The following is a 21,894-nucleotide window of genomic DNA, read 5'->3' on the forward strand; positions in this document are numbered from 1 at the left end:
AGCTAATATAATCTTCCTAAAAATTATTCAAAGAAGTGGACAATTACTAGTTACATTTCCTATAATAATTAACTTGCCTTTGACATCACTAATGCATTTTGGACCGCATGTAAGACAAGAAATTAATTGACTTGTTTGTTGTCTACAATAAGATTAGTATCTCTTATATTAATATTAGTTGTATGTATTATATATTACTAATTTTACAATTAAGATATGTCACATGTTACTTTTTCATTGTAATTGAAATTAAATCTTTTCTTTTAAAATTAAAGAGTTCTACTCTCCTCCCTACTAATTTTACAACCAAAATATGCTACATGTCATTCTCTTATTGCAATTAAAATAAAATTTTTTCCTCCAAAATTAAAGAATTCTTCCCTATTTTCTACTAATTTTACAATCAAAATGTGCCACATGTCACTCCCTCATTGCAATTAAAATAAAATCTTTTCCTCCAAAATTAAAGAGTTCTTCTCTACTTTCTACTAATTTTACAATAAATATGTGCCACATGTCATTTTCTCATTACAATTGAAATCAAATCTTTTCCTCCAAAATTAATAAACTCCCTTCCTAAATTCTATCATCTACCTCTCTCCATTTTTTCTATTTCTCTCCACCCTTCTCACTCTATATATAATTTATTATATATTTATGTATTATTATCTAATTTAATAATCAAATATGTCACGTGACATTCTCTTATTAAAATTGAGAAGAAATATTTTCCTCCCAAATTAATAAACTCCCTTCCTAAATTCTCTTATTTATCTTTTTCTCTTTTTCTATTTCTCTCTACCCACTACAAGAAAAACACCCATTCAGCCACACTTTTTTTAAGCTACATTTGAAAAGCATAGCCTATTCATAGAATAGTCTATTCATAGAATAGGCTACGCTTTTCTCCGTGTTTCCCTTTTATAAGAGAATAGGAAACACAATTGTGGCATCATTTAAAAAGTGTAGCCTTAGATACAATAGAAATCACTTATAAACCGTAGCCTTATGCTGATATCTATGGATACACTTTTCATACCAAAGGAAGAGCTTTTAAAGAGTAACATATTTGTTATATTTTGAGTGCACTTTAAAAGCGTAGCCTAATGTATCTAGGCCAAATGCACCCAAACACTTAGTAATTTTTCTTTTCCTTATCACCAAATCACACTCACCTTCGAACACCCTCACTTTCGCCATCTGATCAGGAAAAGTTTTGCCCCTCACCTTCGTAAATCACCTTCGAATTAATTGTTCAAAACCCTAACCCTAACACACCCACACACTCACACTTATTCTCACCATCACTCACCACCGCCACTACGCCCCCTTTCACACACACACACACACCCAGATCCGAGAGAAAGAGTGAACCAGAGGGAGGAGAGGAGGGAGACGGAGATGAGAGAGCGCGATCGAGAGAATAGAGAGTGAGAGGGGGTCACTGCCGCAACGTCGCTGCAGCCGCCGCCATTGCCGTCGCGGAGCAGGGAGCCCGGAGGGGAGAGAGAGACAATTTGCAGACGAGATGGAGAGAGAGGATGAAGATGCAACGCAAGAGAGGAGGCTGTTCCGCCATGCACTGTCATCGCTCCTGGGGTCGATTGAAGCCGCCGCCGCAGCTAGGGCTTGCCGTGCTCCTGTTCGTACTCCTAACCTCTATCTCTCTCTCTTATTCTTCAACTTTCATTTCATTCTCATTTCAATTTCAATTTTGATGTCTCTGCAGGCAACAATATATTTTAGAAGTTGTATTGGACTGGAAGAGAGGGAAGGGGAGCGTTTGAACTTTCAATTTCATTAATTTTTGTTGAATTTCTGTGCCTGTGGGTGAATACTGGATTGTGAAGGATGGTTAGGATTGTGAATGCAGAAGTTTAGACCTCTTCATATATGGTATCCCTTCTTTTTTTAATTCCCACAAGAGCTTAGGATTGGTTAAACAGAGCAAATTGAAACTTTGAATGTTCCCCTCATGCAGGGAACAATGTTGATCGATTCCTGAATTGGAGCACTAGGTTCCAAATTGTTCTAGGCGTGGCAAGGGAATTACAGTACTTTCATGAGGATTCACATCTAAGAATTGTTCACCGAGACATCAAAGCAAGCAACATTCTTCTTGATCATAAGTTTTATACCAAGATTGGAGACTTTGGCCTTGCCAGGTTCTTCCCTGAAGACCAAGCTTATCTTAGCACACAATTCGCTGGAACATTGTAAGTCCAATTATTAAATATTTTAAATTACTATGTATGCTAGCTGCATATTCACCATATTACTCGTGTTATATTTCAGTTTTCTATTTATGTTTTTTTTTGTCATAAATTGAATAGCCTATAATTTTAAGTATTATAATATCACAACACACACCTATACTACACACAGAGTTATACACAAAATATTAAGAGTTCTCATCCACTATTGACCCTAATCAAGTCTCAAACCTGAGTACGCAACACATATCATAGGGGAGTGGTGTGAGCTTATGAATGAATCTGGTTTGCTATGTTACCAGGTTTAGTTATTAAGTAATTGAGCTGAGCTGTAAGTTTGACAAATGAAATGGTTTCCTACCAGCGCCAAAAGGGCTGTTTTCGCCGGAGCCAGAACATTATCAAGGACCAAAGCTGAAAGTTTCCATCATTGGAGCTGGGCTTTCTGGCATGTCAACTACAGTGGAACTCTTGAATCAAGGACACGAGGTTCAGCTCCTTTAATCTTTAATATCACACTTCCTCCATTTCATATTTTATAAGTCATTTTGATACTTTGATTTATGAATATATGTGAAAAGTCAAAGCGACTTATCAGTATGGAACGAAGAAAATATTATTTTGAAATTAGATGTTATGGTGTACATGGTAAACTTGATTTTTGAAGCAAAGGGGAGTGATTTGGTCAGTTTCTTAACACAATTATGGTGTTAAATTTATTAGGATATTCTAGCTAATGCATTTTATCTAGTATGTTTACTTCTAATTGCTCTCGATTAGGTGGATATATATGAGTCGAGGACTTTTATTGGTGGGAAAGTTGGTTCTGTTGTTGATAAGAAAGGAAACCAAATTGAAATGGGATTTCTCTCAAATAGAAGTTGGTAAACTGACTTGATTGATCCTGTCTTTGAAATTCTCCAGCCCCTCTGTTTATTTATGGTCTGAGAAGTTAAAAAATATTAAATATATAACCCTAGGAAACTTTGCCTAAGCAAAATTGATCAATTTTTCATGCCCATTGTGTTTAGGGTTTAAAAAGCCATGCTTTATAGATGAATCCTTTGTTTTGCTTTTTTATCATATTATCCTTCTCCTTAAATCTTAATGAAATTATTCTTTTATAAAAAAGATAAAAAAATGTCTATTGTATTTAACTTATAATATGTTTTACTAATCCATCATATTTTTTCAAAAACTCTGCTGATCTGAGCTTATTTTCTAATGTGCAGTCCCAGAAGAATACACAGGTGTTGCAGAAACTGATTTTCTGGTATTTCTTATTAGAAAAAATACCATTTTTTTCATTTTCAAGTTTTCCCTTGTTGACTTTAGTAATATTAGTCTTTGTAAATTTATTATAAATTTTAAAATTTTAAATTTACAAACTGTAGATAAAGGTTGAAGACTTCTTTAGATACTTTTTCTCAGATGATGCTGTAAACTTCCATGAGTCTTTCCATAAAAAATGTGGTGATAAAGGTAGCCTGCATGAAACAACTATGAAACCTCTGCATTTGAAAAATTATCTTTAATTTTGTATGCTTTGCTGGTTGTGAGTATGGTTTAATGAGAAAAATTTAAGATGACTAATACCTGTCAATACACCTTAATGTTTTGTCGAGGATGATTTTTTCATTTTTTCTCCCTCCCTTTTAGACTTCAAGTGTAGTTTGTGGCGTCTTCAACAAAAATTTGGGTATGCTCGTGAACTATCTTTCAACATTCAATAAGACTTTATCTTGGTATGTTTCTGCCAGCTTTATTTTTCTTTTCTATCTGAGGTTCAACTAAAATTTTGAATGAAGCCAAAGTGAATGCCTAATATGGGGGCTTATTTACAGAGAAATATATGAACATATTGATGAGTTACAAAATTCCATTTCATGGAAAAAATGATTGAGCAGTGCATGCTTTAAGTAGTTAAGTTTGAAGTTATTAATTCAAATTAAGTAAATATAAGATAGAAAAAATTGTTAAATCCAAGATCCTGAGCATATGTCCTTTGATGAAGCAATAATAAGATCTTTGATGCGTCCCTATGATTTTTAAAAATTTAGTAAACTGTTCCTATGGAGACCTGCCAGTGGACATAATTGTGTTTCCTTTTCAGGAGCAAAATTTGGTGGCTCACCCAGCACCACCAGCGTCTACTGTCTTTGCCGCCGCTCCTCTGTTTCACAAATTCCTTTTCTTTGATTCTGCCTGCTGCTCTTCTGTCCTGTGCTATCCGGTTCTGCCCTAATTTTTACCTTCTTCTAGGTCGCCCTATTTTGTTGTTTTTCTGTTATCTCTTGAATGATTTAATTGCTGCTGCTGCTGCTGGGTCCCAAATCTGTTTGATTATATAAATTTAATTCTTGATAAATGATGATTGTGCTGAATTTGTGGTTAAATGGTTGCATATGTCAATTACAATTTTTTTTGTAATTTTTACAGTTATTTTGGTTTAGTTGTTTGAGCTGGTAGCAGTGTTGTGCTAACTGTTAAGAATCATTTAATACATGGATTAATTCTGGAATCTCGATAAATAAACCTATAAACAAACCTTTTCATATTTGCTCAGGGGCTGTTATTTCCAACAAGGTATGGAGGTTAAGATGGAAATGAAGGTGGAAGATGCATATAGGAAGTCAATGGAGACAGTGTTGAATTGGATACAAGATACTGTAAATCTTAACAAGAGTCAAGTTTTCTTTCGTATATATGCACCCGTGCACTTCAGGTTTGTAATTTGTTGCAACAATTGTTATGATTTATATTTTGCCTTCCAAGTTTTACATATATTTATCCAATAATGTATGAACAGAAGTGGAGATTGGAGAAGCTATGGAAGTTGTCATTTGGAAACACTGCCAGAGCTTAACATGTCATTGGTGCCTAATGATAACTGGTCACAATTCAAAATAGGCAATTCATTGCTATCATCACACAAAAACAACACTGAACTTGTCAAGTTGAAAATATTGAATATAACAGAGATGACAGCTCAGAGAAAAGATGGACACTCATCAATCTACTATCTTGGTCCGAATGGCGGCACGGCAGCACTCCATCGGCAAGATTGCAGCCACTGGTGTCTGTTGGTGTACCTGATACATGGAATGAGCTGCTTTATGCAATGTTCATGAAACATGAAGGCTTCTTATAGCAAGGAACTTCAAAGAGTCATGGAAGCATTATATACATCAATTCTTTTTTATTTGTCTTGGGCAGCAAGGACTCACAAATTGTTCTCAGCAGTCTCAAAAAGAGGCTAACATGTAGAATAGAATTATGTATTTATTTAAAGAAATTATTTAGTATAATTATGTATTTATTTTTATTTTATAATATTCAATTCATTCAAATAAAAATGCAAAATTATTATACATGTAATAATTAATCATATTACTAAATATTAGGTTTTAGAAAAAAAATATTAGAATATATATATAGAAAATAAAAAAAAATAATGAGGGACCTAAGGCTACACTTATATACAGTAGCTATAGTATACAAAAAAAAAGGGATCTAAGGCTACGCTTATAAAAAGTACCTATGGTATACAATGTGGCTACGCTTTACAAGTGATGCAGTAGCGTTAAAAAGCGTAGCCTATTTTGAAAAAATGAAAGCTGAAAAGCGTAGCCTTTGATCCTGGACAGCATCTCAGACCCAAGGCTATACTTATATACAATAGTTATAGTATACAAAAAAAAAAAAAAAATAAGGGACCTAAGGCTACACTTATAAAAAGTAGCCATGGTATACAATGTGGCTACGCTTTACATGTGATGTAGTAGCGTTAAAAAGCGTAGCCTATTCTGGCAAAAATAGAAATTGAAAAGCGTAGCCTTTGATCCTGAACAGCTGATGCCAGGGCATTTTGGCCAGTTTCACTGACCTTTTCTTTACTGTTTTTAGGGTAGTTTCATGCATTTCCTTAGAAAATAAGCTAGTTTTGGGTAGATATTCACTTACATCTTGATTCAAGCATACATTGTGCACTTTACATGATTTCATGAGGATTTTGCATGAATTTAATGACAAATTGGATGTTGTACTTCCCATGACTTGGACTAGAACTTTGATGCACTCTATTGCTTGATTTCAGGACAAAAGAAGCAAGGAAGAACCACGTTAGCAGCCACGTTAATCTAATTAACGTAACTTCTAACGTGAAATGGGAGTAACTTGCAAAGTTAATGAGAAAAGTAATCGCCAATAACACTCTCGAAGCCATCATTGCCCACGTTAAGAGTCACGTTAACTAAGTTAACGTGAACTCTAACGTGGAGGAAAGGAAATGGAGCCAACGTTAGTGACACTTACCTTTGTCACTAACGTTGGACCAAGCTCATAAGTGGCCACGTTAACTTAGTTAACGTGGCCTCTAACGTTAAGAAGTAAAGGGGCAGCCAACGTTAGTGACATTCAACTTTGTCACTAACGTTGGCCAAGTCACAATAAGCCACGTTAACTCCCACGTTAACCTAGTTAACGTGGAAGCTAACGTGAAAAAAGTAGGTGATCGACAATATTAATGACACCAAACATTGTCACTAACGTTGGGATTAACCCACACAAGCCCCAATAAGCCACGTTAACTCCCACGTTAACCTAGTTAACGTGGAAGCTAACGTGAAGAAGGAAGGTGATCGCCAACGTTAGTGACACCTAACATTGTCACTAACGTTGGAAGGAGCCCACACAAGCTACAATGAGCCATGTTAACTCCCACGTTAACTTAGTTAATGTGGAAGCTAACGTGGATAAGGGAATGATGAGCCAATGTTAGTGACACTCAACTTTGTCACTAACGTTAGAGATGGCTAGCATGGCCACGTTAGAAGCCACGTTAACCTAGTTAACGTGAGAAATCGGGGCACATTGGAACGTTAGTGACAAAGGTAAGTGTAGCCCAATGAACTCCCCATTTCTGATCTTACCCATTCTCTTTAATTTCTGTCATTTACTTTTATGAGCAATTACCCCATTCCCATTTAAGATTCTGCAATTTACTTTCCGTCATCTACATTCAGCTCTTTATTTCTAGCATTTACTTTTCTGTTATTTAATTTTTCGCCGTTTAATTTTCTGTAATTCTCAACTCAAATTCTGATTCGCTCAACTAGAACATTCCTCTAATTAAAATTGCTTGATCAATCAATCCTTGTTGGATTCGACCTCACTCTATTGTGAGTTTTTACTTGACGACAAATTCGGTACACTTGCCGAAGGAAATTTGTTATGAGACAAGTTTTCCGTGCATCAAGTTTATGGCGCCATTGCCGGGGATTGATTGTGCATCAACAATGATTAAATTGGAGGGTAACTAGATTGAGCATTTTATTTTTGTTTGATTTAATTTTCTGTTTGAGTAATTTACTTTCAGTTTTAGTTAATTTCTTCCCTTCCCCCTACTTTTTTGTTTTAGTTATTTACCATTCATTTCACTAACCCACTAACTGTTTGATATATTGCATCACTCACACTAACAGTCATTCTGATAGAAATACTTTCTGCATCTATTTTCCTTGCTTGTACTTGTGGGTTGTATGACAGGGAGAAGAAGCGGGGCTTCAACTTTCTTTGATTCTGAACCTGAGAGGACCTTCCTTAGATTAAGGAGGGAAGCAAGAGGAAAGAGAGTAGTTGGTGCTAAGGAAGAGGAGGAATACTTTGAACCAAACATGGATGAAAACATGGAAAACCATCATGAAGAAGAGACTCACAACCATGGCGGAGGAGGTCGAGCAAATCATGCTGGGGAGGATAGAAGAGTTTTAGGCTCTTACATCAATCCAAACCCAGGAAACTATGGAAGTAGCATTCAAAAGCCAACCATCCACACTGACAATTTTGAACTAAAGCCACAGCTCATCACCCTTGTTCAGAACAATTGTTCGTTCGGAGGAGGTGTCCAAGAAGACCCCAATCAACATCTAACCACCTTCCTGAGAATATGTGACATAGTGAAGTCTAATGGTGTTCATCCTGACGCCTATAGACTGCTCTTATTTCCATTTTCACTCAAGGATAAGGCAGCCAAGTGGCTGGAGTCTTTCCCAAAGGAGAGCTTGACAACTTGGAAAGATGTGGTGAACAAATTCTTAGCAAGATTTTACCCCCCTCAACGAATCAATAGGCTGAGAGCTGAGGTCCAAACTTTCAGGCAACAAGATGGTGAGACTCTGTATGAAGCATGGGAGAGGTTTAAAGACCTAAGAAGGAGGTGCCCACCAGATATGTTCAATGAATGGGTGCAACTGCACATTTTCTATGAAGGGCTCTCTTATGAGTCAAAGAAGGCCGTAGACCATTCATCCGGAGGATCTTTGAACAAGAAGAAGACCATTGAGGAGGCCATAGATGTCATTGAAACTGTAGCAGAGAATAACTACTTCTATGCTTCCGAAAGAGGGAACACGAGAGGAGTGATGGAGCTAAACAATGTAGATGCTCTGCTGGCTCAGAACAAGCTCATTGCCCAGCAGCTGGCTGACCTCACCAAGAAGATGGAGAGGAACCAAGTAGCAGCAATCACTACTTCATCAACAACCCAAGAAGGAGTGAATGAAGAAGCAGAGGGTAGTCAGGAGCAAGCCAACTACATTGGGAATTCACCTAGGCAAAACCATGATCCATACTCTAAGACCTATAACCCTGGATGGAGGAATCACCCAAACTTTGGGTGGGGAAATCAACAAGACCAAGGCATAGATCAAAGACGTTCAAATCCCAACAACAATGCAGCCCACCAACATTTCACATCTAGACCATATCAGCACCCACATAACCAACCCTCTCAACACCTTTACCAAGGCCAAAATAACCCTCTTCATCCTTCTACCTCTAATCCCAATCTACCATCATTTGATGACAGACTCTCAAGGATTGAGAATCTACTTGAAAGCATAGGCAAAGAGATTCAAGACAACAAGGCATTCAAGGAGGAAGTGCGAGCAAATTTTAAGAACCAAGGAGATACAATCAAGAGGTTGGAATCTCAAGTGGGGTATCTCTCTGAGCAGATTCCCAAACCCACAGATGGATTCCCAAGTGACTAACGAGAAGATTTTTACCAGTAAAGAGATTCATAGAAACAGTCGCGTTGTAGATATAGTCTCTAAACCGACAAAAATCCCTTCGTACAAACGTTTTGGGTGTCACAAGTAACAAACCCCTTTAAAAATTGTTAACCTCGGGTCATCTTCTCAAGGAACTGCGAGGAAGTATGTTCTTATTATTGGCTATAGAGGTTGTAATCGGGGTTTAGAAGATGAGAAGCAAGTAATTTGAATGACAGGTAAAGTAAATGGCAATTAAAAATAAATAAATACTGTAAAGCAAACTTTTGGCAAGGTAAGAGAAGTTGGAGGTCCAACGTAGTTATCTCTCTCAACTATAATGAAAGTTGAATCTAAACTCCACTTGATCAACCTGTACCAGGGCAAGGAAAGTCAAGGGACTAATTAAATTGACCTTTGAATCCTATTTATTTCCTAAGAAAAGGTTGGGATTACTTAAGTTCAGCTCAATTAGCAAGATAACGATTATCAATTATGTTGAGTTTAATAACTGTTGAGTTACTAAATTCTTAACCAGAACCAAAAGGGAAAAAAGTAAAATTGCTGGAATGATAAAAAATGTCCTTAGATGGGAAGCAATGGTAAGTTAAATCAAAGAGAACAATCATAAACTGAAAATACCTCAATTATCATTAATTCAAATAATAGTCTGTAACATGGAAGAATTCTTAGATCAAATTATAATAATCAATTCAAATGTTAGAATAAATAAATAGAAGTAAAACTAAAATAAAAGAACATTAAACCTGGGATCCAGAGTTACTCTTAAAACAAGAAGAAATCCTAAATCCTAAAAGAGAGAGAGAAGATCTCCCTCTCAACTAAATCTAAATCATTGAAAGGTAAAATATGCGAGCTCCCTTTGAATGGGTGCATTCCCACACTTTATAACCTCTGGTCTATGCTGTCTGTACTTGGATCTGGGCCAAAAAGGGCCTCAGAATTCGCTGGGGGCGTATTCTGTAATTTCTGGTAAGTGGCCTCTGTCACGCGTCCGCGTGGGTCACGCGGTCGCGTCATTTGGAGCTTTTCCTTGCCACGCGGTCGCGTCAGTCATGCGACCGCGTCATATGCGTTCTGCTTAAGGCGCGCGGTCACGTTAGTCATGCGGCCGCGTCGCTGCTGATTCGTGCTTGGCACGCGATCGCGTTATTCATGCGATCGCGTGAATACCAGTTTCCTTCAAAGCTCCGTTTTGCTTTCTCCTTCCATTTCTGTATGTTTCCTTTTCCGTCTTTTAAGTCATTCTGCCTTAGAAAATCTGAAACTACTCAACACACTGATCACGGCATCGAATGGGAATAAAGGTAATTAAATTAATTAATTTTAAAGCTTAGGAAACATGTTTTTCATTTACATCACATAATAAGGAAGGGAAAGTAAAATCATGTAATTAATGTGAATAAGTAGGTGAAGGATTGTATAAATCACTCAAATTAAGCACAAAAGAACTCATGAAATATGGGTTTATCAACCTCCCCACAGTTAAACACTAGCATGTCCTCATGCTAAATCCAAGGTAAATAATTAAGGTTGAAGTGATGGAATGTCATGCAATGCAACCTAATTTAAATGCAACTACCTAAATGAATGATGCATCATGCAACTCTAATTTATTCACTCATATATAAAGCTTACATGTAGCCAAGTTAATTCATATTCTCAAGGAGTCATGTATATATACATAGCCAACCCTTAAATAATAAAGCAATTTAGCAAATGAGATGGGAAAGAAAACACTTGTATAAACTTGCAAAACAATTAGTAAATTAAGTACAGATATATGTTGATGAGTTATTGAACCCTCACTGGATTTTGTGTTTACTCTCTAGTCACTCAGTGTTTATTGGGTTTATTCACTCTATTTTTCTTTTTATTCTTACTTTCTATAGCTTTGTTCTTTATCTAAACAATCAACAATTATAGAATATAGTCATACCAAAAAGTCATGAGGTCTTTAATTGAGGTTGTAATGGGGCTAAGGTAAGGGTAAGGATTTATGTATAGGGTTAAGTGAGCTAAATAAGTGAATCCTTAATTAGACTAAGATATCACCTAACATACATATTTAGTAAAATAAAATCTTTTTTACCTATTTTCCCATATTATCCCACTTATTGTTACATGCTCATGTTTCACTTTTTATTTTTATCCCATGTGCATTGTTTTTATTTTGCATTGGGGAATTTCTTTTGTATCCCCTTTTATTTAGATGCTGAAAAATAACTCTCTTTTTTTTTTCAATGCACATGGTAATTAAATCACTTAGATTTTCTCATGAGCATGCTTCCCAAATTTTATTTTTATTCCTTTAAACTTTTCTACCCTTTTGTTTCTATTACCCATGTTCCCAAAAGGTTTTCCACATTTAACTCTATTCATAATTTTCTATCTTAAGCTAACTAAGGATTCACTTGGGATTTTCTTTTATTTTTCTGCTTAAGGCTAGTAATTTGGCTAAATAGAATAAAGGGGTTTTAAAAGGCTCAAGGGGACTAACAAGGGTGATGTAAAAGGTAGGCTAATTTGGGGTAAGTGAGTTGAAATCAAATGATGGCCTCAATCATTCTCTTGGTATGTATCTATTCTATATTCTATAATTGGACATATAGATTAAAGCAAAGGAAAGAACATCAGAATAAAAAGAAATGTAACACACAGAAATGAAATTATGGTTTGAATGCAACCATACAATTTAAACTCAAGACTCACAGGCTGTGTGTTCTCTAACTCAAGCATCATATATCATTTATATATTGTATGCAGGTTTAGTTAAAAATTCCCATTATTCTCATAAAAAAATTAATTAGGGTAGCTTTTAAGGTTTTAATGTTCCTCCTTGATGAAATGTTGTCGGCTTAACTACATCATGTAATGCTATATATAAGGTTTGTGGATTTAAATCTGTTATGTTCAATTTCCTAGCTTACTTCCTTTTTATATTTTTCAATTTTAAACTTATACTATCTTATGCTAAAAAGGGTAAGCTATACTAATTAATCCACTAATAAATCAGAATTGCAAAATAAACTAAATAACTAAAATAAACTAAATGGCTAAAGTATGAACTAAAGATGCAAAATGCAGAAAATAGAGTAAAACTACATAAAAGCAATGTATATAAGTACTCAGAAAATAACAGTAAAAGGAAAAATACAGAAAAATATCCAAAATAAAAGAAAAAGTATGTAGTGGTTCACCAAAATAAACGCCAGAGATGGCGACCTCCCCACACTTAAAAGGAAGCATCGTCCTCGATGCTCAATCAAGCCGGGTGTGAAGGAGTATCATCACTGGGAGGGATGGTAGCTGGAGTCTCAGTGGTGGTGGTGGGCTGAGGGTCTGGCTGCTGTGGAGGAGGGGCTGACTGGATCGGGATCTCAAGATCCGCAGCCTCAATCTGATGTGGGACCGCTGCCTGTGGTGCGGCTGGTGCTGCCTCCTGGGAATGGGTCTCTGCCTCGGGCGCATCCGCCTCCTCCTCAGATGCCTCGGATGGTGTGTCGGGCTCGGAGGGGATATCGCCGGATCGTATCATCAGCTTTAGGTGCTCATAGCGCCGCTTGTTGCGATGCTCCATCTGGTCAAGTCGTCGGAACAAGTGGTGCACCAGATGATAGACGGGCTCTGTGGCAGGTGGAGGTGCAGTGGTGGTAGCAGGGGTAGGTGGTGCAGCAGTGGAGGAAGAGGGTCTAGCAGACTGTGGGGCTGACTCATCAGTAGCAGTGAATGGTGCTGGTCTGTGGCCCAGGGCTAAGAAGTTCTGGCTGTGCGGAATGATCTTCCTGCAATCTGCCGCTGGTGGTCTCTCATCGGCATCCTCCCATGGCACGTCATCTCGATGGCCAAGCTGTGTAACTAGATATGGAAAGGGGAGGGTGCCTCGGACGTGGACCCTGGCCATATAATGCCGAATGAAACGTGGCAGATAAAGGTCCTTACCCTCCAGCACACACCAAAGGAGGGTGATCATAGCAGCCGGGATCTCCGTCTCATGAGTACTCGGCATCACATAATTACTCAAGATCTGATGCCATAACCGAGCCTCATCGGTCAAGTATGCTCTCTTGATCCCTCTAGGCATGGTAGTGTCCTGACCCATCTCCCAAGGGACTTTCGGGTCGAGAGCTATCCGTGCCTTTACGGTATCCCAATCAAACTTCATCCGGCGCATGTCCTCCTCAGCCTTTGAATAACCATCAGGCTGATCGGACTTGGCTGGGAGCCGGAGAATGTCCTCTAAGGCCTCCTCAGTGACCAGAATTTGTTTTCCTCTCAGGTTCACTGCATCTAGGGTGGTGAGGTAGTAGTTGCAGTAGAATTCCCGTACCCAAGATGAATTGACCTCTGTCAGTGTTCGCTCCAGAAAGAACCAGCCCCTTTGCTTAATTTGCTCAGTGGTGTACTGCTGGAGGGCTTCTGGAATCTTCAGAGTTCGTTCCAGGTATAGATTTCTGGAGTTTGCAAAAGCCAGGTACTTCAACTCACAGTACCGGTTTGCAAATTTTATAGGATCAGTCACAGGGAGCAGCTGGTCAGCTTTTTCCTGCTATGTGAAGTTCTTCTCCTGCCATGAAGAATCATGCATTAGAGCAATGATGGACTGGGAGGAATCTCCTCTCTTGCGCTTGCCAGTAGCCTTGCCTTTTCCTTTCCTCTGTGAGGTAGACATCCTGAAAAACAGAAAACCAGGATATGGATAAAATAGGAAAGCAAATAGGCAATTAAACAAAGGAAACTCAAAGCTGCAAGGGAGAAATAAAATAAGGAAAATGAGTAAATAAAATGTGATTGAATTCATGTTAAATGGAAAAATAAACAATATGCCATGGGTAGAAAGTTAGAGGAAAGTGAAAATAATCAGAAAAGAGATTAAAAGGGTTAATATGGTTAGAATTTGAAAAAGAAATTAGTAAATTAAAATTAGTGAGTTAGTAAAGTGCGGGTTAAAGTAAGTGGCATAGAAAAATTCCACATAACAAGGATTCACAGGTAAGAATAGAAGTACTCATAATCGAACAAGGAAAACAGGGCGATGCTGATTCGAATAGAAATAAAGAAAGTAAAAATTGGAATCAGTGAATCACAAATGCAGTTTATGAACCAGGAAATCAAAGAGGATAAGAATGTCTGCCATAGCATTCATGAAATGGTGTGGGTAAAGCAGAGTGAAACAGAGATCAGAAATTCCAAACCAAAACATGAATGAAAACAATTTTTTTTAAAAAAATTTGGGCAGCATTCCGGCTAAAATTGGATTATCCCGGAAAATAAACAGCAATCATAGCAGTTCATATGAATTTAAAAACTAGCTGCAGTTACCAGCAATGAATAGAAACAGGAAAATTTAGAGTAACAAGCAGCAAGTGCAAGAAATCATAGCATATGAATGAGGTCACAGGAACAGAAATTGCAGTTATGATAAAACATAAACAGGAACAGTGCAAGTAAACAGACCTAGATCCACTAACCACAGCCTAAGCTACCTAACAACCTAAAAATCCACTACAGAATGCATATTGGGGTGAAAATGGGAGTGACGCGATCGCGTGGGGCGCGCGATCGCATGAGAGGGGGGAAGGAAGGGTGACGCGATCGCGTGGGTCGCGCAATCGCGTCGCTGGAATTTGTGCTAAACGCACGACTCCAGCGCCGTTTTAGCGCAACTCTCTGTCTCCTTTTGGGGTGATGTGCAATCCATGCGACGCGATCGCGTCACTCACGCGATCGTGTGGGATTGGTATTGTGCAAGTGACGCGGTCCCATGGGGCATGCGATCGCGTGGGCCAATTTGTGCGAAACGCACAAGGGCCGCACGATTCCAGCCTAACTTTCTGTTCGTTGGATCCTTACGCCGATATATATATCACGCGGCCGCGTGGGTCACGCGGTCGCGCGGGTGGCGTTTTCCGCGATATGGCGCGATCGCATGGGGCATGCGGTCGCGTCGTGCATCCCTTTTTTTTTATACATGAAAAATGCAGAATGCAATGACTAATATGAATGTTATGCATGATTCCATGTTTAATAAATTAAAATGAAAAAGGAAAAATAAAAGCAATTAACAAGAAATAAATTGAAAAAAAAGCGACCATACCATAGTGGGTTGTCTCCCACCTAGCACTTTTAGTTAAAGTCCTTAAGTTGGACATTGGAGGAGTATCCTGTTATGGTGGCTTATGTTTAAATTCGTCCAGAAATCTCCACCAGTGCTTGGAATGCCAATAGCCTCCGGGGTCCCAAACTAGGCACACAAAGCTTTCGAACAACTTTAAATATATTGTTAGGCTCCCGAGATGACAAATGTCAGAATAAACTCTAGGATTCCAAGCCTTGCTTTTAAATCCGCCTCCGTCTTGATCTACATGTCTCCATTCGGGCGGGTTAAAAAGTAGAATCTCACCTTGGTGACCAAACGTTTTCCGTGATCGATGTAATTGAGCATGATACTAATCCGTGTACTTCGAGGTGAAGCGTGGAACCTTATTGAACCTTGTGCACCAGCTCTGAGTACGAGCCATTTCCCTCTTACTCTTAAAGCCGCAGAGAGCTCTAAGCTGGCCATCTGTTTCAAGCAAACCATATTCAAGTGAATAAGTAAAATTACAAGTTAAGGATTATACCCACTTGAAGCTTGTATTAGGTGTTTTTGGTGGTTCTGCAAGTTCTGTTTCCTTGTGCTCTTCTGTGAATTCCTCCACTTCTTTGCAAAGATCTTCAATTGTATCTGTGTCCTGGTCAAAGTCTTCTATGTCTTCCTCATCACTTGAGTCATAGATTGGAGGTTGAGAGAAATCTACCTCTGCATCATCTTCATATTCACTTGGGAAAGATTCTTCTATCTCAGAGAATTCACTTGCGGATGCAAGTTCATCACTAAGAGAGCTAGACTTGTGACTATTATCATCAAGGGAATTTATTTCTTAGATTATTCCGTCTGATTCTTCATAAACGATTTGCCTTGGAGAAATATCCTCCTTAGCATCAACTGTAGCATCCTGGATGGAGTTTTCCTCAATTCTGGATTCCCATGGAGGTTCAGCATCTCCTAGATCTTCAACCAACTCTTCTTCTTGAACAAAGACAGCTTCTTCTAATTGTTCCAGTACAAATTCATGCTCTGTCTTGTCCACTGGAGTTTCTGGCACTTCCTTCATGCTCTGCTCTTCATTGGGCTGTCCACATGGAGCTGTGGTTGATCCTTGTATATTTGAGTGCCTAGAAGCCCATTGAATCATCGCTTGTTCCAGTTGTTTAATGGTTGTTTGGAATTTAATTATTGTTTCCCTTAGGCGATCCTCTACTTCTCGGGTTGCTGGACTTGGACATGCTACAAAGGAAAGTGGTGGTGATTGGGAGCGATTGGATTGGTATTAGGGTAAGGATGGATCATACGGTGGCGAATGGTGAAGAGAAGCTTGTGAGTGTGGTGGTTCAAGGTTATGTTGAAAGGGTGGTTTATATGCACGGGGTGGGGCTTGTTGGCAGTCACAAGGTTGTCCACCATGTCTTTCAGCTGGGTATGCATTGTGGAATGGTCTTTGTCAAGGATATCTCGGAGGGTGTTGCTGCCAAAAGGGTTGATTAGATCCTCTTGGTTCCATCCATCCTTGATTGGTCTGACCTTGATGCACATTCCTGTTGTAACTTTTATTTCCTTTAACAACATTAGAACCAAACTCAAAGCGAGAGGGGTGAGAGTTCATAGTAGCAAATAAAGGTAAAAAGGGAAAACAAAAATAAATAAACAAGCAAAAGAAAAATATTTACAATAACCAATAATAAGGCACACGTTAGCAGTTCCCCGGCAACGGCGCCATTTTGACGAGAAGATTTTTACCAGTAAAGAGATTCATAGAAACATTCGCGTTGTAGATATAGTCTCTAAACCGACAAAAATCCATTCGTACAAACGTTTTGGGTGTCACAAGTAACAAACCCCTTTAAAAATTGATAACCGAGTATTCAAACCTCGGGTCGTCTTCTCAAGGAACTGCGAGAAAGTATGTTCTTATTATTGGCTATAGAGGTTGTAATCGGGGTTTAGAAGATGAGAAGCAAGTAATTTGAATGACAGGTAAAGTAAATGGCAATTAAAAATAAATAAATACTGTAAAGCAAACTTTTGGCAAGGTAAGAGAAGTTGGAGGTCCAACGTAGTTATCTCTCTCAACTATAATGAAAGTTGAATCTAAACTCCACTTGATCAACCTGTACCAAGGCAAGGAAAGTCAAGGGACTAATTAAATTGACCTTTGAATCCTATTTATTTCCTAAGAAAAGGTTGGAATTACTTAAGTTCAGCTCAATTAGCAAGATAACGATTATCAATTATGTTGAGTTTAATAACTGTTGAGTTACTAAATTCTTAACCAGAACCAAAAGGGGAAAAAGTAAAATTGCTGGAATGATAAAAAATGTCCTTAGATGGGAAGCAATGGTAACATAAATCAAAGAGAACAATCATAAACTGAAAATACCTCAATTATCATTAATTCAAATAATAGTTTGTAACATGTAAGAATTCTTAGATCAAATTATAATAATCAATTCAAATATTGGAATAAATAAATAGAAGTAAAACTAAAATAAAAGAACATTAAACCTGGGATCCAGAGTTACTCTTAAAACAAGAAGAAATCCTAAATCCTAAAAGAGAGAGAAAAGATCTCCCTCTCAACTAAATCTAAATCATTGAAAGGTAAAATATGCGAGCTCCCTTTGAATGGGTGCATTTCCACACTTTATAACCTCTGGTCTATGCTGTCTGTACTTGGATCTGGGCCAAAAAGGGCTTCAGAATTCACTGGGGGCGTATTCTGTAATTTCTGGTGCGTGGCCTCTGTCACGCGTCCGCGTGGGTCACGCGGTCGCGTCATTTGGAGCTTTTCCTTGCCACGCGGTCGCGTCAGTCATGCGACCGCGTCATATGCGTTCTGCTTAAGGCGCGCGATCGCGTCAGTCATGCGGCCGCGTCGCTGCTGATTCGTGCTTGGCACGCGATCGCATCATCCATGCGATCGCGTGAATACCAGTTTCCTTCAAAGCTCCGTTTTGTTTTCTCCTTCCATTTCTGTATGTTTTCTTTTCCGTCCTTTAAGTCATTCTGCCTTAGAAAATCTGAAACTACTCAACACACTGATCACGGCATCGAATGGGAATAAAGGTAATTAAATTAATTAATTTTAAAGCTTAGGAAACATGTTTTTCATTTACATCACATAATAAGGAAGGGAAAGTAAAATCATGTAATTAATGTGAATAAGTAGGTGAAGGATTGTATAAATCACTCAAATTAAGCACAAAAGAACTCATGAAATATGGGTTTATCAGTGACACAGAGAAGAATCCGGGAGGTGAAACAAGGAAAGTAAGATGGGAAGATTGCAAGATGGTCACTATAAGTGATAAGGAGACTGAGGACAAGTCAAACGAGTTGGTAGAACAACCTGGAGACACCTCAATAGAGAAGGAGGAAAAAGATCACCAAGAACCAGAAATCTCACAACAGGAGCTGCTGAGGCTTTATGCACCCTTTTCCCAACTACTCAAGGGTGCTGTTGAGAAGAGAATATACTCAAGATTTCTTGACTTGTTTGCATCTCTGAATGTCAACATACCATTCATCAAGACCATCCAACAAATGCCTGCATACATCAAATACATGAAGGAACTGCTCCCTAGGAAAAGCTCACTCAAAGGAGGCCAAACTATAGTAATGAACAAGGAGTGCAGTGCCCTCATTCAACCACAGTTGCCTACAAAAAGAAAAGATCCAGGGAGTTTTCATGTCCCATGTGCCATAGGAGAAATAATGTTTGATAAAGCACTCTGCGATTTGGGAGTAAGCATCAACTTAATGCCCTTATCCCTGGTGAAGAGGCTGACTTTCGACATCCAAAACCCCTACATCACACCTCGTCTTAACGAACCAAATTCCTCATCTATCCTTACCTTCCAATCCCCTCACACAGCAACTCAAATTCATGGCATCTTCAAGCTCCAAGAGGCAAAAGAGGAAGGAACCAATGGAGAACATTCCTTTCGATGAGAAGAGATTCAAAACTGCCTTCCATGAACAAGAATTTGAAAGGATCAAGATCAAGAAGATATTGCCTGAGTTAACCTTCCAAATCAATGAAGACGAGTGCCCACAGATTCGGGAGAAAATTGAACAAAGAGGGTGGCAAAGGCTCACCAATCCAGAGGGGAAGATCAATGCAAACCTCATCAAAGAGTTCTACGCAAATGTGGTTAGAGAAGACAAAACCAGGGCCCCAACCTTCAAAAGCTATGTACGAGGAAAGGAGGTAGACTTCAGCCCAAATGCTATAACAGGAACTCTTCACTTGAAATCACCACATTTTGATGAGTGATGAGAGGATATTTTATACGCTTTTTGGGGTTAATTTCATATAGTTTTTAGTATGTTTTAGTTAGTTTTTAGTTTATTTTCATTAGTTTCTAGGAAAAATTCATATTTCTAGACTTTACTATGAGTTTGTGTGTTTTTCTATAATTTCAGGTATTTTCTGGCTGAAATTGAGGGAGCTGAGCAAAAATCTGATTCAGGTTGAAAAAGGACTGCTGATGCTGTTGGATTCTGACCTCTCTGCACTTGGAATGGAATTTCTGGAGCTACAGGAGTCTAAATGGCGCGCTTCCAATTGCGTTGGAAAGTAGACATCCAGGGCTTTCCAGAAATATATAATAGTTCATACTTTACTCAAGGATAGATGACGTAAACTGGCGTTCAACGCCAGTTCCATGTTGCTGTCTGGCGTCCAGCGCCAGAAACAAGTTACAAGTTGGAGTTCAACGCCAGAAAAGGATCCAAAGCTGGCGTTGAACGCCTAAAACAGCCCTATGCACGTGATTAGCTTAAGTCTCAGCCCCAGCACACACCAAGTGGGCCCCAGAAGTAGATTTCTGCACCATCTATCATAGTTTGTTCATTTTCTGTAAACCTAGGTTACTGGTTTAGTATTTAAACAACTTTTAGATGTTTATTTCGCATCTCATGACATGTTAGATCTGAACTTTGTACCTTTTGACGGCATGAGTCTCTAAACTCCATTGTTGGGGGTGAGGAGCTCTGCTGTGTCTCGATGAATTAATGCAAGTATTTCTGTTTTCCATTCAAACATGCGTGTTCCTATCTAAGATATCCATTCGAACTTTAATATGAATGTGATGAACGTGACAATCATCATCATTCCTCCACGAACGCGTGCCTGACAACCACTTATGTTCCACCGTAGAATGAATGAATATCTCTTAGATCTCTTAATCAGAATCTTCGTGGTATAAGCTAGATGATGGCAGCATTCAAGAGAATCCGGAAAGTCTAAACCTTGTCTGTGGTATTCCGAGTAGGATTCAGGGATTGAATGACTGTGATGAGCTTCAAACTCGCGAGTGCTGGGCGTAGTGACAGACGCAAAAGGATAGTAAATCCTATTCTGGTACGATTGAGAACCTGCAGATGATTAGCCGTGCGGTGACAGCGCATCTGGACCCTTTTCACTGGAAGGATGGATGGTAGCCATTGACAACGGTAATCCACCAACACACAGCTTGCCATAGGAGGACGTGCGTGCGTGAATCAGAAAACAGAGGAAAGCAGAATTTCAGAAGACAAAGCATCTCCAAAACTCCAACATATTCTCCATCATTGCATACAAGTATAATTTGTGTTCTGCCCTTTTATTCCTTGCAATCAAATTTGATAAGTGAATTATTTTATTGTCTTCTTGACTAAGAGTTACAAGATAACCATAGATTGCTTCAAGCCAACAATCTCCATGGGATCGACCCTTACTCACGTAAGGTATTACTTGGACGACCCAGTGCACTTGCTGGTTAGTGGTACGAGTTGTAAAAAGTGTGATTTACAATTCGTGCACCAAGTTTTTGGCGCCGTTGCCGGGGGTTGTTTGAGTTTGAACAACTGACGGTGAATCTTGTTGCTTAGATTAGGAAATTTTTGTCTTTTGGGTCAGAGTCTTTTATTTTCTTTTCAAAAATTTTTCAAAAAAAATAATTTTTCTATTAAATCTCGTACCAAACTTTAAGTTTGGTGTTTTCTTGTTGATTTCCCTTTGTTTTTCGAAAATTTTATTTTGGTTTTCTAAAATTTTAAGTTTGGTGTTCTTTCTTCATGTTCTTGTGTTCTTGTGAGTCTTCAAAGTGGTCTTGAGTTTTCCTTGTGTCTTGATCTTAAAATTTTTAAGTTTGGTGTTCCTTGGTGTTTTCCCTCCAAAATTTTCGAAAACAAGGAGCATTAGATCTAAAAATCTTAAATCTTGGGCTATCTTATTGTTTCTCTCTTTCCTCTTTAAATTCAAAAATATCTTTTCTCTCTTTTTTTTTAAAAAAAAATTTTCGAAATTTATTTTAAAATTCAGACTTTTTTTCAAATTTAAAATCTTTTTCAAATCATATCTTTTTCAAAACTTCCTGACCACTTTCTCTCTCCTCATTTTTTTCGAAAATCTTCACCTATTTTTATTTATTTTATTTTAATTTATTTTATTTTTGAAATAAATAAATAAATAAAAATAAATTTTTTATTTTACATCATCTCCCTTTCTCCATCATGGATCTAA

At 38.2% G+C, this 21,894-nt stretch overlaps 1 protein-coding gene across 2 annotated transcripts; it reads left to right on the plus strand.

The window, feature by feature from the left end:
* LOC107618735 (protein trichome birefringence-like 10) lies at window positions 905–5,567 on the plus strand. Of its 2 annotated transcripts, XM_021112154.1 has the most exons (9): window positions 905–1,642; window positions 1,730–1,896; window positions 1,982–2,216; window positions 2,516–2,702; window positions 3,446–3,486; window positions 3,873–3,958; window positions 4,327–4,446; window positions 4,780–4,938; window positions 5,023–5,567. In XM_021112154.1, exons 4-9 carry the CDS (start codon window positions 2,558–2,560, stop codon window positions 5,342–5,344), a joined length of 873 nt encoding a protein of 290 aa, XP_020967813.1. In that variant the 5' UTR covers window positions 905–1,642; window positions 1,730–1,896; window positions 1,982–2,216; window positions 2,516–2,557; the 3' UTR covers window positions 5,345–5,567. The 2 variants fall into 2 exon arrangements, with proteins under 2 accessions (XP_020967813.1, XP_016176360.2); XM_016320874.2 differs by lacking the exons at window positions 905–1,642; window positions 1,730–1,896; window positions 1,982–2,216 and adding an exon at window positions 3,608–3,695 and having other exon boundaries at window positions 2,604–2,702.

This window comes from Arachis ipaensis, chromosome B09 (genome assembly GCF_000816755.2).
Source record: "Arachis ipaensis cultivar K30076 chromosome B09, Araip1.1, whole genome shotgun sequence".
Taxonomy (NCBI): Eukaryota; Viridiplantae; Streptophyta; class Magnoliopsida; order Fabales; family Fabaceae; genus Arachis; species Arachis ipaensis.

Bases quoted from the DNA above. Each gene is read 5' to 3' on its own strand.
- LOC107618735 (XM_021112154.1), top strand. From the start codon at position 2,558: ATGAAATGGTTTCCTACCAGCGCCAAAAGGGCTGTTTTCGCCGGAGCC. The intron at 2,703-3,445 runs GTTCAGCTCCTT...TCTAATGTGCAG, and splicing joins TCTTGAATCAAGGACACGAG to TCCCAGAAGAATACACAGGT. The intron at 3,959-4,326 runs GTATGTTTCTGC...TTTCCTTTTCAG, and splicing joins TTCAATAAGACTTTATCTTG to GAGCAAAATTTGGTGGCTCA.